This window comes from Melospiza melodia, chromosome 12 (genome assembly GCF_035770615.1).
Source record: "Melospiza melodia melodia isolate bMelMel2 chromosome 12, bMelMel2.pri, whole genome shotgun sequence".
Taxonomy (NCBI): domain Eukaryota; kingdom Metazoa; phylum Chordata; class Aves; order Passeriformes; family Passerellidae; genus Melospiza; species Melospiza melodia.
This window is the reverse complement of record NC_086205.1, coordinates 6,707,192-6,721,466: the sequence shown is the minus strand read 5'-3', so window position 1 is coordinate 6,721,466 and position 14,275 is coordinate 6,707,192. Positions and strand designations below refer to the sequence as shown.

Below are 14,275 nucleotides of genomic sequence, written 5' to 3'. Positions count from 1 at the left end.
GGATGGACCCTGCTGCCTGTTAGTGACATTTAAAGGATCAGGAGGTGCCTTACAAGCTGCTTGCATGTGCTCTGTGTCTGTCCTGGTCTGCAGTGATTATTTGTTTGGGTTTGTTTTTAGCTGTCCTGCAGTGCTTTTCCTAGTAACACAGTTTGCTGATATAGGTGGTAGGTGCTAACTTTCTGTAAAGCATCACGAGGTGTCAGATTTGTAACTTGAGAGAAAATTTGTAGATCTAACTCACTCTTCTCATCTTACTTAGTGAATTTTTATCAGAAGAAGGTCAAGAAAAATTCTGGAACTTTGTTGAAGCCAGTGAGAATATTAAGAGAGCTGAGCATGATGGTAAGATTTTATAGTTTTTTTCTCAATGCTGACTGATAGTTGAAAAATATACCACAGTGTTCTGTCTTCCATCATGTTAATCCTCATTTGACTTCTATAAAATACTTATTTCAGTAATATTTTTTGCTGTAATGTACTCAAGGCTTTTGGATATCCATTTGACAAAAGCTGTAGTGGATGAGTCTGAAACATTTTGCTTGCCAGATTCTTTTTCAACACAAAGCATGAAATATTTTAAAAGCCTTTTCTCTGTGTTCCTATTTCTCAGCCAAATTTAAATGGGAGCTCTAAACTGTTTCCCTCCTCCCCTGCCCATGTTTGCATCCTCAAGAATGAATTCAGGTGAACTCTCCTGGATCTCTGTTCAAGTTCACTCTCATCCTGTAGAATTGGCTGTAATGAAATTAGAGGAGGAATGGTCATGTGCAAACTCAGAATTCATGTAATAGGCTTTTGTTGGTATAAATCACACTGGGATGAGAAGCCCCTCTTCAATGAGACTATGAGATAGATAACTGCTTGTACTTTGATTTTGCAGGTAGTGATTATTCTTCTTACCAGGAAATGCTGAAAGTGGCCTGCCAGACTCTGTCACCTTTGCAGCAGAATTTGTTGAAATTTTCCTTGTCTTTACGCTCCTACTCTGCAGCAGTTCAAGCTTTCCAACAGGTTGGTACAGGAAATGCTCAGGTGAGGTGCAGAGCATTGTACCAAGGCTCAGGAAGGAGACATTTGAGATATAAAAAACCTGAACTGATTCACTGCTCTGTACACCTGAGCTACAGAGTGATGTGTATACAAATTTCATGAGGTGCTGAATTTTTGTCTAGAATAGACTAAAGAATTGGCATTTTGACATGCCTGCGTACCTTTTGCCTGCTACACTAAGAATTGGTGCAAAGATTTTTGTGAGGACCATCTCTATGGCTCCATTGGTACTTGGGATGCTGCTGCTGTTCCTGTTGCTCAGCTGAACTGACTTGTAGATAGTAATCCATATATATATATATATATATATATATATATATATATATATATATAGGGATTAGAACTCATAAATTAGAGTTCATTGTGTTCTCTGTTCTTTTTTAATTCTTTGGAAATTGTCTCACATTAGAATGTGCTTTATTTAAGTAATACTGTGAAACATCTTCCTTGTTCACGTGGATTCATTTTGTTGTTTGATATTTAACAAATACAGATTTTTGTGATGTCTAAGACAAAAAAAACCCTTCAACCAAAACCCCTACAATTGCAAGCCTTGCTTTCTGTACCTGCAACTAACCTTACAGTTAATTGTAACAGACTGAAAAATAAGTAAAGGCTTAAATCTCCATGTTGCAATTATGTCATGAACAAGGAAGAAGTATTAGTTTGGAGTGTAGGAAATAATACTGTTTGCTGCACAGCTACACTGTTAAAATTTTTGATTGTTCTAAGGGCAAACATTTAACCTACATCATTATAAATGTTTTATACAGATAGCAGCAGATGAATCTCCACCAGAGGGCTGTACCCTGTTTTTTGTTGTGCATGGGGAGAAAACTTGTGAATTTGACTCTCTTGGAAACCTTTTACAGGCAGCTTCAGACAGGTATTTGTTTAATTTCCTATTACTGGATTAGCTCTTCAAAATTAACCTAACTTTAGACTTACTGCTGTGAAGAGGTTGTAATAAACTTTTTATTTCTGTGTTCTTCAATGTTGATTTCTCCTGTCCATTGTTGGCACTGGAGTGGCAATCTCTTATTTGGTGTTAATTCAAATTGCAGTGATAATTTTCTTATCCCTTGCTTTTTGATAATTCTGCTAGGAAGGGGAATATGCACAGGAAAATCAGGAAACAAATTCTGGAAGTAGCTGGGAACTGTTGAAGGACAGTAGGAATTCTCAGAAGTGTGTAAAACCTTCAGTGTGCAGGGAAAATAGGAGCTGGGCTGCATATTCAAATGAGATTAATGTAACAAATTGTTTTGTGAATGGCTGAAAGCATGCACAGTATACTTTTCTCAGCATTGACAAAGAAAATCATTACCACACAATATATTTAAAATTCAGATTTCTCTACAAGAATAAAACTTGATTGTAACTGCTAATAACAACAGGAAGGTATAAAATATAATACTTTTTATTAAAAAACCCCAAACAAGTAATAAACCAAAACCAACATAAATCCTTACATTTCATAATATGAAAACATTTTTGTTTCAATACAAGTTTTGTGATCTTGGTTATTTGGTTCTTTTGAGAATAAAGAATTTTTTGTCAATGTGCAGGCATATGGCATCTATAGCTCACATGCTATTCTTCTGACTTACTGGGAATACTTTAAGTATTTATTGCACTTTGGACAAAATGTAAACAAAGGAGCTGAAAATAGACTTTTCATTCACTTTTTTGTTTGAATACTAAGCCAAGGAGCAGGTTGAAATGAATTTGTGCCATTGGCACATCTGTTCTATCAGCCTTTTTAATTTTTCATACAGAATTTATGAATCACCGTGGGGAGAGAAAGTTAATTGGAAATCTAAGGGAAGTTGTTCATTTTTAAAATTAGGATCATATTCGATTCAAAAGAGCTCTTAGTCACTTGTTTCTTTTCATATGTTCATTTTTCAGAAAGCTTTTGTCAATGTGCACAAAGTGCTGCCAGCCTTGATATGATATGTAGGAATAGCTCAACATGTGTGTTCAGGAAAATGAATAAACAGGGAAAAAAGTTCATTTTGCATTGAGTGAGGAAATGCTGTGACTCACACTGTGACTCTTCACTGTTCCCTCTTAGGCCAAAGCCATTTTTGTTCAAGGGGGACCACAAGTACCCAGCAGCAAACCCTGAAAGCCCTGTGGTCATACTTTATGCAGAGATTGGCTCAGAGGGGTTCTACAGACAGCACAGGAGGCTTGTTGCAAAGGCTGAGGCTGGAGAAATCACTTATGTGCTCAGACACTACATTGCTGTGAGTATATTTGTGCATTGTAACAGAGGAATTTGAAATTGAGGAACTGGCCTGGGTTTTCAAAAAGAAAACTGACCCAGGTTTGTTCCCTTTACATTGACATTTGCCTACTCTCATTGTTAATTTACTTGGAATACTCAAAGTTTTATTTGTTATTGCATGTAGCTGAGGAATACAGAATATTTTACATCTCCAGATTGTTTAAGTTGTTTGATTTCATAAATCCAGACCTAAATTCCAGATTAATTAGAGACTTTAGTGTAAAAAGAAGTGTTTCTCTACCCATATTAGAGCATAGGAAGTAGTCAAATCTTTCACAATCAGGCCACTTAGTCACTTGGTGTAAAAAGTAAGGATTAACTATTAGGTACCATTTTCAAAAGAAAGACATTGTTTCTGTAGTAATTTTTTTACAGAACCACTTAACATTTCTAGTGCAGTTTGTCCTGGGTTCCATCTTCCTCCAGTAAATTGTGCATAGCCAGTGGATTAGTATTTAAAACAACATTTCAAAAGGTATGAAGAGCTGGAGTTCTTTGATTTGTTGCTTGAATATTACTAAGTATTGCCAAAACCTGCAGTGTAGCAGTCAGGCTTGAATTAAAAAAAAAAAAAAAGGCATCAGCTCCTTAATTTCTAATATTACTTGTACTATTAATAAAATAAAGTAATGCATTGCATACACTACTTCCCTTTTATAACAGGAAGTAGTTGTTTGTCAGTGTTGGGAGGAATACATTCAAAATTCAGTGTATTGCACTTTAGATCTTGGTACTGTTATGTGTTATATACTTCAAAATACTTTTAGAAAGTGGTCATGCTTCTCTCATTAAAGGCAGAACTAATTATGCACCACTCTTTTGTCATTATTTTATTCCTAGCCATTCTCTGTGGTAGCTCTTCAGTGAATGTTTCATTTTGAACTTAAGGCTGAAGTTCCTTTCCACCCTCTACCTGATTTGATGATAGGACTCTGTCTCCCTCTGCTTTGCTCACACACTGAATCCTGAAAACATTATTTTGTGTTCCTCTTTACTCTGTGGATTTTGATGTTTTTTTGGTTCACAGAGATAATTTTTGCTTGCTGAACTTCAAGAAGTGTGTTGAAAAGCAGTAGGAAATAAAATTATTAGAGTATGCTACTGCAGAGCCACCCATAGTGTTTGTTTCTCTCTACCCATAATGTCTGAAATCCCAGACTGAGATTTCTCAGCTTTGGGAAGTGGTAGTTTTTCTTTTTTGGATCAAACAAAGATGGCAATATCACACTGTTGGCTTTTCCTTACAGAATCCCAGCAAGGAGAAGGTCTACCTCTCTGGCTATGGTGTAGAACTGGCTATTAAAAGTACAGAATATAAGGCCAAGGATGATACCCAGGTGAAAGGTGAATTTTTATTTCAAGTATTTTAATGCGAACATTTTAATTTTGCCAAGGTAATTTTATACTCATTTTGCTATGAATGTCTGAATTGCAGATATTTTTCTTTCCTTAGCTCTGAAATCCCTTTTGAGAGCATGTTCCTTATGAAACAGATCTTTGCCATGGCACTTCCACATTTGTGCAATCCTGGTGTCATAGCCATGGACTAGATCTTAGTAAGGGCACTATTAATGCAACTCATTTTTTACCAGCTACTCTGCAGGTGAAAAGGAAATTTCTTGACTTCAATTTGCCTTAACCTATCCATCTTCAGAGCAGACTGTGTTCCCTGTTCCTCATTTTTGTTTTTTTAGTTTTTAAATTTTTTTTTTAATTGCGGGAAGACAAAATTCTCAGAATTCTGCATGTTTTCTTTGCTTTTACTGCTTTTATGGAGCAGTGATCTCTGTTCTACAAACTCCCATGCACCTGCCAAAACGATTTTAATGGTGTAATCTGTGTCTGTGCTTTTTCTTTACATACACATACAAACCCCAGATTCTCCTGCTTTTCTGTTTGTTAATGGCTTGGTGCTAGTGGTGTTCTCTGTGTGTTTATAGGCACAGATGTGAATGCTACAGTCATAGATGAAAATGACCCTATTGATGAAGTGCAAGGATTTCTGTTTGGAAAACTAAGGTAAAACACAGTTGGACTTTATCACATCAAAAAACTTTTGCAGAAATCTTTGCTGATCTTTTGCTTTATTATTATTTTTTACATGTCTGAGTTTTCTGTATATGCTAGCAGCATATTTTTTTTATGTGGTAGTTTCTTTAAATTAGCAGCAGACTTTCTTACAGGAAACCACAGGAGTTGTTTGACCCTTGTATCCTTTCAGGCAGCTGTATCCTGACTTGTCAGAAGAGCTGAAAGAGCTTAGAAAACACCTCGTGGAAAGTACCAATGAAATGGCACCTCTGAAAGTGTGGCAGCTCCAAGGTAATCTGGATAAAGGCTTTCAGTTATGGTCTAAAAAACTCAATGTAAATGTGTTTTCTGGTGTTCTACACTATTGAGGTTGTTACTGGCTATGTACAGTTAACAGTTTGAATGTAAATTCCTGCATTGTCTCACTTGGAAAATACTTGGTTTTTAAAGTACCTTTTCCTGTTGAAATAGCTTTTGGCATTGTTTCACAGGACTTCTGACGTGAGGATTGCTTTTTGTATTGTGAAGTACAGTAAGCTACTTGCTCTTAAACTGACTGCTTGTATGGTCTGCTGAATGCAGAAAGGAAAGGAATGCAAAGTTTCTTTCCATGACCACACTTCTGATGTGAAATCTTGAGATTTCTCAAGACCAGAGGAAAACTGTATTTCAAAATCAGTTACATGCTGCTCTGACCTCATTCCCTTAAAACATCTATAAAAGCCTATGAAAAAACTTTTCATCCTCTCAAAAAGATTAATTCAAAGAGCTGAATGTATGTTGTAGCCATGGGGAATCTACCCATGTCAGTGGAAGGGCAGATCCTCCCAGCTCAGCCAAACAAAGAGGGCTGGTCTGGACTCACCTAAACAACCTGAGAGGGTTACTTGCTTCAAGGCAACACATACAAGTTGAATATAAAGCAAATGAATTTAAAAGTATCTATAGGTGCAGATAAAAAGTGAATTTCATTAGGTAACATGCAAAAAAGTTGCAAGATGAACTTAAGATGTCTCTGCATTGCCTTGTTTTCAGTTTTGAGTTATTGACCTCTTTTTTTTCATTTCTAAGATCTGAGTTTTCAAACTGCTGCTCGCATTTTGACTGCTCCCCCTGTGGATGCCCTGATGGTCATGAAAGATCTTAGTCAGAACTTTCCTACAAAGGCCAGGTAACTTTAATTTTGACTCCTAGAAAATTTTATTACTCTTCTTTTCCTGAGCAGGACCTGAGACAAGCAGCATTGGTTGGGTTAACTCTGACTTTCATTTAGCTGGAAGCAAACACTGGGGAATGTTTATGCTGAGAAGTTCTTCAGCCTACTGTTACAAAGAGGATTTCATGGTGTTTTTCTTGGATGGCAGCTGATGTGGACTGGTGGAAAATTTTCCAGAATTGCCCATGCTATTTTATTGTGAAATGCATCGAAACCTATTACATGAAGTCATCAAGAATTTATTGGCTGGGTTTTCTGTTTAATGACCTTAACATTTATCTGTTTACAGGGTCCCACTCTTCTTCTGGGGTCCACTTTGCCAAACAACCCAGTCAGTCTCATGTCAGAGGCTGATGTGCAATTGCACTGGTTTTTGCACTTTGTCAGTGCCTGTCTTTAACACATTCAAATCAGTTAAAAAACTCAATATGACCTGGCATGGCCAGCCAGTTTAGAGATATATTTCTCTTGAAAAATTCCATTGCCTGGATTGTGAAGATGATACTACAGAACCCTTTTGAGTAGGTGGGAGATATACCTGAGATGAATGTAAAAATAAACTGATTTCTGATCTTATTTCCCATTACATGATGTTAAGTTGTTATTTAGAGCTTCTGAAGGCAGGCATTGCATCTCACTGTGTTTCCAGGCTGATCTGTGGGCTGTACTCACCCACTCTGATGATGCAATCGCTGCATCCAAAGTAAGGAAAGGAATGGGAACCCACCATGAGCAGTGAAATCCCCTATTTTCTCTTGTCAGCCTCCATCTTTACATTTTTGGCAGCTGCACACTTTTATTACGGTTAATGTGAAATTAGACTCTGAGAGTTGGCATGTGGTTAACATTTTTGTACTGCTGGATTATACAGTGTAAGAAAAATGCTGCATCCTACTATTTATGGTGTCACCAAGTGCAACTGCTTCTTGCTGCACCCCTTTATACTATAAGGTTAATTATCTTAATATGTAAGGTATAATAGCTGGATAAGTAAATATCTATCCAGTAGATAAACAGAAAGAGGATTCATAGCATGATGTTTTTATTTTTGCAGAGCCATAACAAAAACAGTTGTGTCCTCGGAACTCAGAGCAGAAATTGAAGAGAACCAAAAGGTAACGTGTCCAGAAAGTAACACAGTGCCTTTGCACTCTGGTTTACATGTTGCTCAAGATAATGACCCAGTGTTTTCACACAAAATTTCATAGTATGCATCTATGTGAAGTGAAGAAGTGGTGGATTTTCAAACATGGATGAGGAGCATTATTGAACTTTTTTGGTCAAATAGGAAAATACTACTCTGGTTAGAAATTTATTGCTTGAAAAGCAGCTATATTAAGCATCTTCCTACAGTTTTAACAATGCAGAAGAAAATTAGTTCTCCTTATCCAGTTTGAGATGATATTTAGATATCTGTCTACATCAGTGATCACTAGGAAATCACAGAATGAATTCAGAACCTGCCATGGCTTTAGACTGATTCATTCTGTGTGGAGGAAATGGTTTCAATGTTGTTGCTTAGTGAAGGGATAAAATTAACCAGCTAAATCTAGATGTGCTTTGAAACAGAATCATAAAACTCCCCAGGTCATGAGGGACCTCTGGAGGTCACTGAGTAGGCTCTGTATTTGCAGAAGTGTTTCAGACAGCTCAGCTGGCATTAGCAAAGCACTGAAAAAACCAACAGCCACCTGGGAATTTTGTACAGGCTTTTGTACAGGAATTTGTGCAACTAAAATATGCCAGGTAGTGTGGTCTGGATAGAGACCAAAACAAAAATTTAGGGATAGTAGTGAAAAAAGTCAAACAGCAGCATTTGCTGTTTGAGCTACAGCGCCCTGTTCACACATTTCAGTCTCATTTGGTTTTATCAGAAGAAAAGACATTGTATGTTAAGTACACACATATTGTTTAGAAATCTGTTTGGGGAGTCTAGTAGTAAATGCAGAGCTACTTATCCCCTGAGGTTCCTATTCTGAGAAAGAAATGCTTTGTTGTTCAATAGTGATAAAATCAGAGGAGAAGGGATGGGGTTTGACACTCTTGTCCCATGTGGTTCTGGAAGGGACAAAGTATAGAATGTAAGTCCATGCTAAAGCTACCTGGTTAGCTTTTTCTGCTGTGTGTTAGATCAGACTCTGGTCCACAAGTAAAGCCATGATTTTGTGGATTCATTTTTATTCAGAGGATCCCTGGGCTGCTCCATCCAGAGCAGACTATATCCAACCGTGCCCTTCAGAGCTGTTCTTTGCACTACTCCCTTTGTGTGGGTATTATTTGATAGTTAAGTCCACTGCTACTGTTACATTAGAGTTTACTATGTAACTATCAACAGAAAGATAGATACAATTTAACGCTCAGCTTTTCTTTGAGAGCCTTACAAATTTAATAAAAAAAGTAAATCTTTTCTGTTCAGAAGCTACTTTCCTGTTATTGGTACTTCATGTGGTACTTATTATTCATGTACTTGGTACTTCATCTTGGTACTTATTATTCCTCTGTTTGCTTTGCTCACAGTGTTCATGATGGTAGTGTTGTAAAATATCCAAATACAATGTTTCTCCTTCAGTGTTCATCATGCCTCTAAATAGAAATTTGTGACTGGTACTGCAAGACAAGTCTTATTGGAAAAAAAAAACAACATTAAAATCTTTAATGATATTTTCTCTGCTTCTTTTCAGTATTTCAAGGGAACGTTAGGATTGCAACCAGGAGATTCTGCCCTGTTCATCAATGGACTGCTTATTGACTTAGACACTCAGGATATATTTAGGTAGGAATGTTTTATTTTTCACAATAATTGCATCCTGCTTAGAAACTTGCATCTTGCTTGTGCATGAATGATAAAGTTATTTAGACAGTTTTGAACCTTCTTCATAGTCTAGACTAGGTTTAATTGTTAAGTACTGTAAAAAGAAAATAATGGTTCCCTGTCTTATTCAAAGTGCATTTCCAACAAAAATTCTAATGTGAAAAGTGGAATACTCTTGAAGATTGGAATGAGGAGTGACCTTTGTGCTGTTCTTTTGACCTGTGCTGTGACTAGCAAGATTTTGTTTTCTCAGCCTGTCAGCATACAGATTTATTCTGAAGACAGCAGAGTGATTCTCAAAGGATAAACCACTGTAAATTGTTCATCTGGAAACCACCCTATACCTTTGTCAAGATGTGTTTGAATAATCCATATGTATATATATATATATATATAATGGATTAATTATCCTGATTTAACATTGCTTTTCCTAGTTATACAATATTATTTGAATAGATTTAAGTCATCTCAAGTTTCTTAGGATGGTAAGAAGTAGGTGATAAATAAGAAGTAATGTCTGGACAGACAGACTTGTTTATACCTTTCATCTGTTAGGTTAAGATAAGTTATTTGCTGTGGGGTTAAAATTCAGCCCCATTTTGCTTTTCCTTGCAGCTTGATTGATGTGCTCCGCAATGAAGCCCGAGTTATGGAAGGCCTGCACAGCTTGGGAATTGAGGGAGTTTCCTTACACAATGTCCTGAAGTTGAACACCCAGCCATCAGATTCTGACTATGCTGTGGACATCAGAAGCCCTGCCATTTCAGTGAGTTTGGTTTTTGATAGAAATACTTGATTTGCTGTTGGGCAGTGCATTCTTAAACTGCCAGGGGAGCTTTTGTCCTTGTCTCACAATCAGCTCTGAAACTGCAGTGAAGTAAAAAGGATAATAAGGTTATAATTAGCACTTTTAAAAAGCTTTATTTCTTCAATATAGTGTCTGATTTGAAAATATTTTAGTCTCAGACCAGAGCAGGAGGACTGTAAATTATTTAAATGCCTTTACTTTTCCTTAGTGGATCAACAATCTGGAAGTTGATAGTCGATACAATTCCTGGCCTTCCAGCGTGCAGGAACTGCTGCGTCCCACATTTCCTGGTGTCATCAGGCAAATCAGAAAAAACTTCCATAACTTTGTAAGTAATCATCTGACTGGATTAAATGTGCATTTCTTTTGTCAAGCTCAGGAACATCAGCTTTTGCCGCTTACCTCATGTACACACTGTCACTTAAATAGCTTGAGAGAGAGGGTGCTTTTCTAAAAGGTTTTGTTCTCCTAGTATTAGTAAGTTATGGCTGAGATTCAGAGATTTCTGAGCATGATTCTGTGGCATCTATTGATGCCTGGTGTTGTTTTGTCAATGGACAAAATTATCATCTGATAAATAACAATTTGGTGTGTTTCAACTTAGTGATAATACCTGAAGTTGGTTAATGAGATCTTAAATATTGTCTTCTTGGCAGAGTTAAGACCAACTTCAGTTGTTTCAGTTAGGAAGCATTCATGCACGAAGACTTGAACAAATGATCACAGCCCTCAGCTTAGTCCTGCTGTCCTTTTAGTCTGTAGGTAAATTACTTAGATCTGATGAAGAGTTTGCAAATTGTGCACTGTAACTCTTGTCATGTGGCAAAGTGGCCCTATGCAAAACAGGAACTCTGATTAGGGGAAAACAGGGACTTGAACCATCTGAAGCTGTGGGAGCTTGGATGTGTTACCTTTTTCTCTGGAGTTCAATACTTTTAGCATAAAAATTTTAAAATTCTAAGGCAACAGCTGCATGAATGAAGGGCTTTACATGCAGTCTGAATGGCCCAGTTCTGTCTGGGCTGAGACAGCAGAGAACATCTTGGCTCTCCAGGGCATAAAAACCTTTCACTTGCTGTTTGCATACAGGTGCTGATAGTAGATCCTACCCATGAAACCACAGCAGAATTACTGAATGTGGCAGAAATGTTCTTCAGTAACCACATCCCACTGAGGTAATCATAGAATAAGTGATTATTCTACGATTTTAATGTTTGGGGTTTTAATGTTTGGGGTTTTTTAAATTAGTTTTTATGCATGTGACTTTTGCCATTGTAAGATTCTCGTTGCTAGGACGCTGCAGAAATGTTGCATTCCTTGTGTTCAAGGTATGTGTATATTTCTTGAGTATAACTTCCTCTACTAGCAAAACAGAGTTCTGGTTTTTAACAGTCCAAAAGAAATCTAAAGTTTTGGATAGGAGAGAGGTGAAAAGCAAGATTCAGATGGACTCATTCCATGTCCTAAGTTTGATTCCTGGCTGCTCTGCTCAACATCTTCCCAGGCTATTCTAGAAAAAACCTGTGTTTAAGATGATGATCACAGCCAGCAGTTGTGTGAAAAGTGTATTCTTTATAGAAATGATGACCTGGGGATTTGTGTGATTGCAGGATAGGACTAGTCTTTGTGGTTAATGACTCAGAGGATGTTGATGGACTGCAGGATCCTGGTGTTGCCCTCCTGAGGACATACAATTATGTGGCACAAGAAATGGACAATAATTATGCTTTTCAGACTGTCATGTCTGTAAGTATTAATTAAAAAGGGAAATTAATATTTTAATATTTTCAATGTATATAAGATTATGTTAATGGGGCTAATGTGTAGCCAATGGAAGGAATTGTTCTTTGGCTGGGGTAGTATGCAGAGTATTTCCAGATACTGGTACCACAGAACACGTGTCCTTGTAATGTGTTTCTGACCTAACTTTAACAAGTGAGACTGGGTTTCATTGTGACACAGATTTCATGGTGACACTTAACACTTTTGCATGTTTTTCTGATCCTGTTCCTTTGCTCATTCAGTCTCTGAGTTCTGAACTGCCCCATCCCTTCAATGTTATAATTGAGTTTAGACCATTCCAGCTGTGTACCTTTGTCACATCAAAGGACAATACAGGTGCTGTTAAATGAATTTCACCTGTGGTTTGATACTTGTACAAATTGGCAAGCTGTGACATTAAATTGCTGGTTACTTTTTTTTTTTTTATTCTTTTTATTTTGGGTGTGTATTTGTAGCTCAAAGTAAAATCTTGTGCCTTCAAGAGGGAAGGAGTTACCTGCTTTACCTGTGAGGTTGTACTGTTCATAAGCATATCCCAAGTTCTGAAGGGAAGGTAGCTCCTTGGATATTCTTTATTTGAGGCTTTTTTCCCCGGACAACTCTTTTCACTCCTCAAATACCTTTTCTAATTAAAGATGCAAGTTATTATTTAAAGAAGTATATATATTTTACTGGAATGACTACAAGGTATAACAAGATACTTATAATGGCTACAAGTGCTTGAGAGCTGTTGCAACTGATAAATATGAAAAAAAGTTTTGCAGTCTGGCTGTTAATGCCTTATTATAACTACTGTAATACAGGTGACAGGTCAGTTTGCTTTGAGAAGGACAGAGGCTTTACAGTTGCAGCTGTAAACTTGTATTCCCCTTTCAGATCTATAACAAAGTGAAAACAGGAGACCAGCTGAAAGTGGAACATGTTGTTAGTGTTCTTGAGAAACAGTATCCTTATGTGGAAATCAACAGCGTGCTGGGAATTGATTCTGCCTATGATCAAAACAGAAAGGTAAGAATTCATCAAATAGAGCTTTGTTTTCCACTTCTTTTGCTGCAACAGTTCTGAAAATATAATTACATACAATTTCTTGGTCCAGTTCTCTTACTAACCAGGGAACTATTTTGTTACCACCTTGGGGGATTTCTAGTTATACTTCACTGTTTATGTTCAGCACAAGCTTTATATATTATACATAGTACATATAATGGAATATATATTTTTTAAAAATCTGTATGTATAGAGCCAAGATAGCTTTCTTGTGACTCATAATTCATGCTTTCATTATGGAATGCATACTTCAGTAGAGTTTATTAGTGTTTGCAAAAACATCAAAGTGATGGAATGGTTAATGAAAAAACCAAGAGGCTTAACATTGGGAGGGATCAGTGGGGGCTTCTGAATCAGTATTTGAGTACTGAGTGAGATAAAGCCATGATTATGAATTCAAAATGCTTTTTCTATAGCAAGACATCCAACAAATTTCTGCAAATAATTCTTGAAGTGATTTTTAGGTCTGATACTTTTCTGTATGGAGAAAATTAGGAGGGCAAATCACTATTGAACCAGTTATATGTAAGATGAAGCAGATTTTATTTGAGATTTTATAGGCCAATATTTCTTATTATTTGTTGTTCTAAAAGAAATGAAAATACTGTCACCAGTATCTCTTAACACACATGATGCTGCCTGCATCTGCAAATGTAAGGAATGCTGTCAGGGTTACAGAAAATAGGCTCCTAGGCTTGTGAGTCTTCCAGTGCAGGATAGTGAAGAGAAAAACATTTTAGGGAAATTAAAATCCATAAAAGTAAGACAGGCATTTTGTATGAGAGGAGAGGCCTCAACCAGAACCTCTAACCAGCAGAACTTAGTTAATTTTAACTTTTAACAGGGTATCTGTCAATGCTGGTGCACTTTTCAGAGGTTACATGAAATAGGGAAATTTGTCTTGACAAAATAATCCCTGCCTCACAAGTAACTGCTTTCTTACAGGTTTAAGAAATACATTCTTAAAAAAATAAGCATTCCTTACCCTGTCTTACATTACAGCTACCACTGCTTGCATTGCATTTGCTTCCACAGGCAAAGTGATGTTTCCTGTTGTGCATCTTTTGCCACTACCAGAAAGTGCTCATTTAAATTAATTTACAAAATGAACTTAAAGGAGTATTGTGCACTTCTGTATTGTAAAGGAACTTTTTTTTTGCTTTGAAAGTTTCAAAGATACATTGTCTCTATCTAACAGAAGTGGTAAAGGATCTCATGTGTGTTTAGACTTGG

The 14,275-nt window shown here is 36.8% G+C and overlaps 1 protein-coding gene across 4 annotated transcripts in view; it reads left to right on the top strand.

Moving 5' to 3' along the window:
• UGGT1 (UDP-glucose glycoprotein glucosyltransferase 1) overlaps nucleotides 1–14,275 on the top strand; it is a 40,552-nt gene that overhangs the window by 4,033 nt on the left and 22,244 nt on the right. For all 4 annotated transcript variants that reach the window (XR_010029144.1, XM_063166530.1, XM_063166531.1 and 1 more), the window contains exons 3-17: nucleotides 263–345; nucleotides 884–1,014; nucleotides 1,827–1,939; nucleotides 3,131–3,305; nucleotides 4,594–4,690; nucleotides 5,287–5,365; nucleotides 5,568–5,668; nucleotides 6,449–6,548; nucleotides 7,648–7,708; nucleotides 9,275–9,366; nucleotides 10,021–10,171; nucleotides 10,422–10,541; nucleotides 11,303–11,388; nucleotides 11,824–11,959; nucleotides 12,872–13,003. Coding sequence is in view for 3 of the 4 variants with exons in the window: in XM_063166530.1 (XP_063022600.1) it covers nucleotides 263–345; nucleotides 884–1,014; nucleotides 1,827–1,939; nucleotides 3,131–3,305; nucleotides 4,594–4,690; nucleotides 5,287–5,365; nucleotides 5,568–5,668; nucleotides 6,449–6,548; nucleotides 7,648–7,708; nucleotides 9,275–9,366; nucleotides 10,021–10,171; nucleotides 10,422–10,541; nucleotides 11,303–11,388; nucleotides 11,824–11,959; nucleotides 12,872–13,003 (1,657 nt within the window). In the remaining variant the exon portion in view is untranslated. The remainder of the gene's footprint in view (nucleotides 1–262; nucleotides 346–883; nucleotides 1,015–1,826; nucleotides 1,940–3,130; nucleotides 3,306–4,593; nucleotides 4,691–5,286; nucleotides 5,366–5,567; nucleotides 5,669–6,448; nucleotides 6,549–7,647; nucleotides 7,709–9,274; nucleotides 9,367–10,020; nucleotides 10,172–10,421; nucleotides 10,542–11,302; nucleotides 11,389–11,823; nucleotides 11,960–12,871; nucleotides 13,004–14,275) is intronic.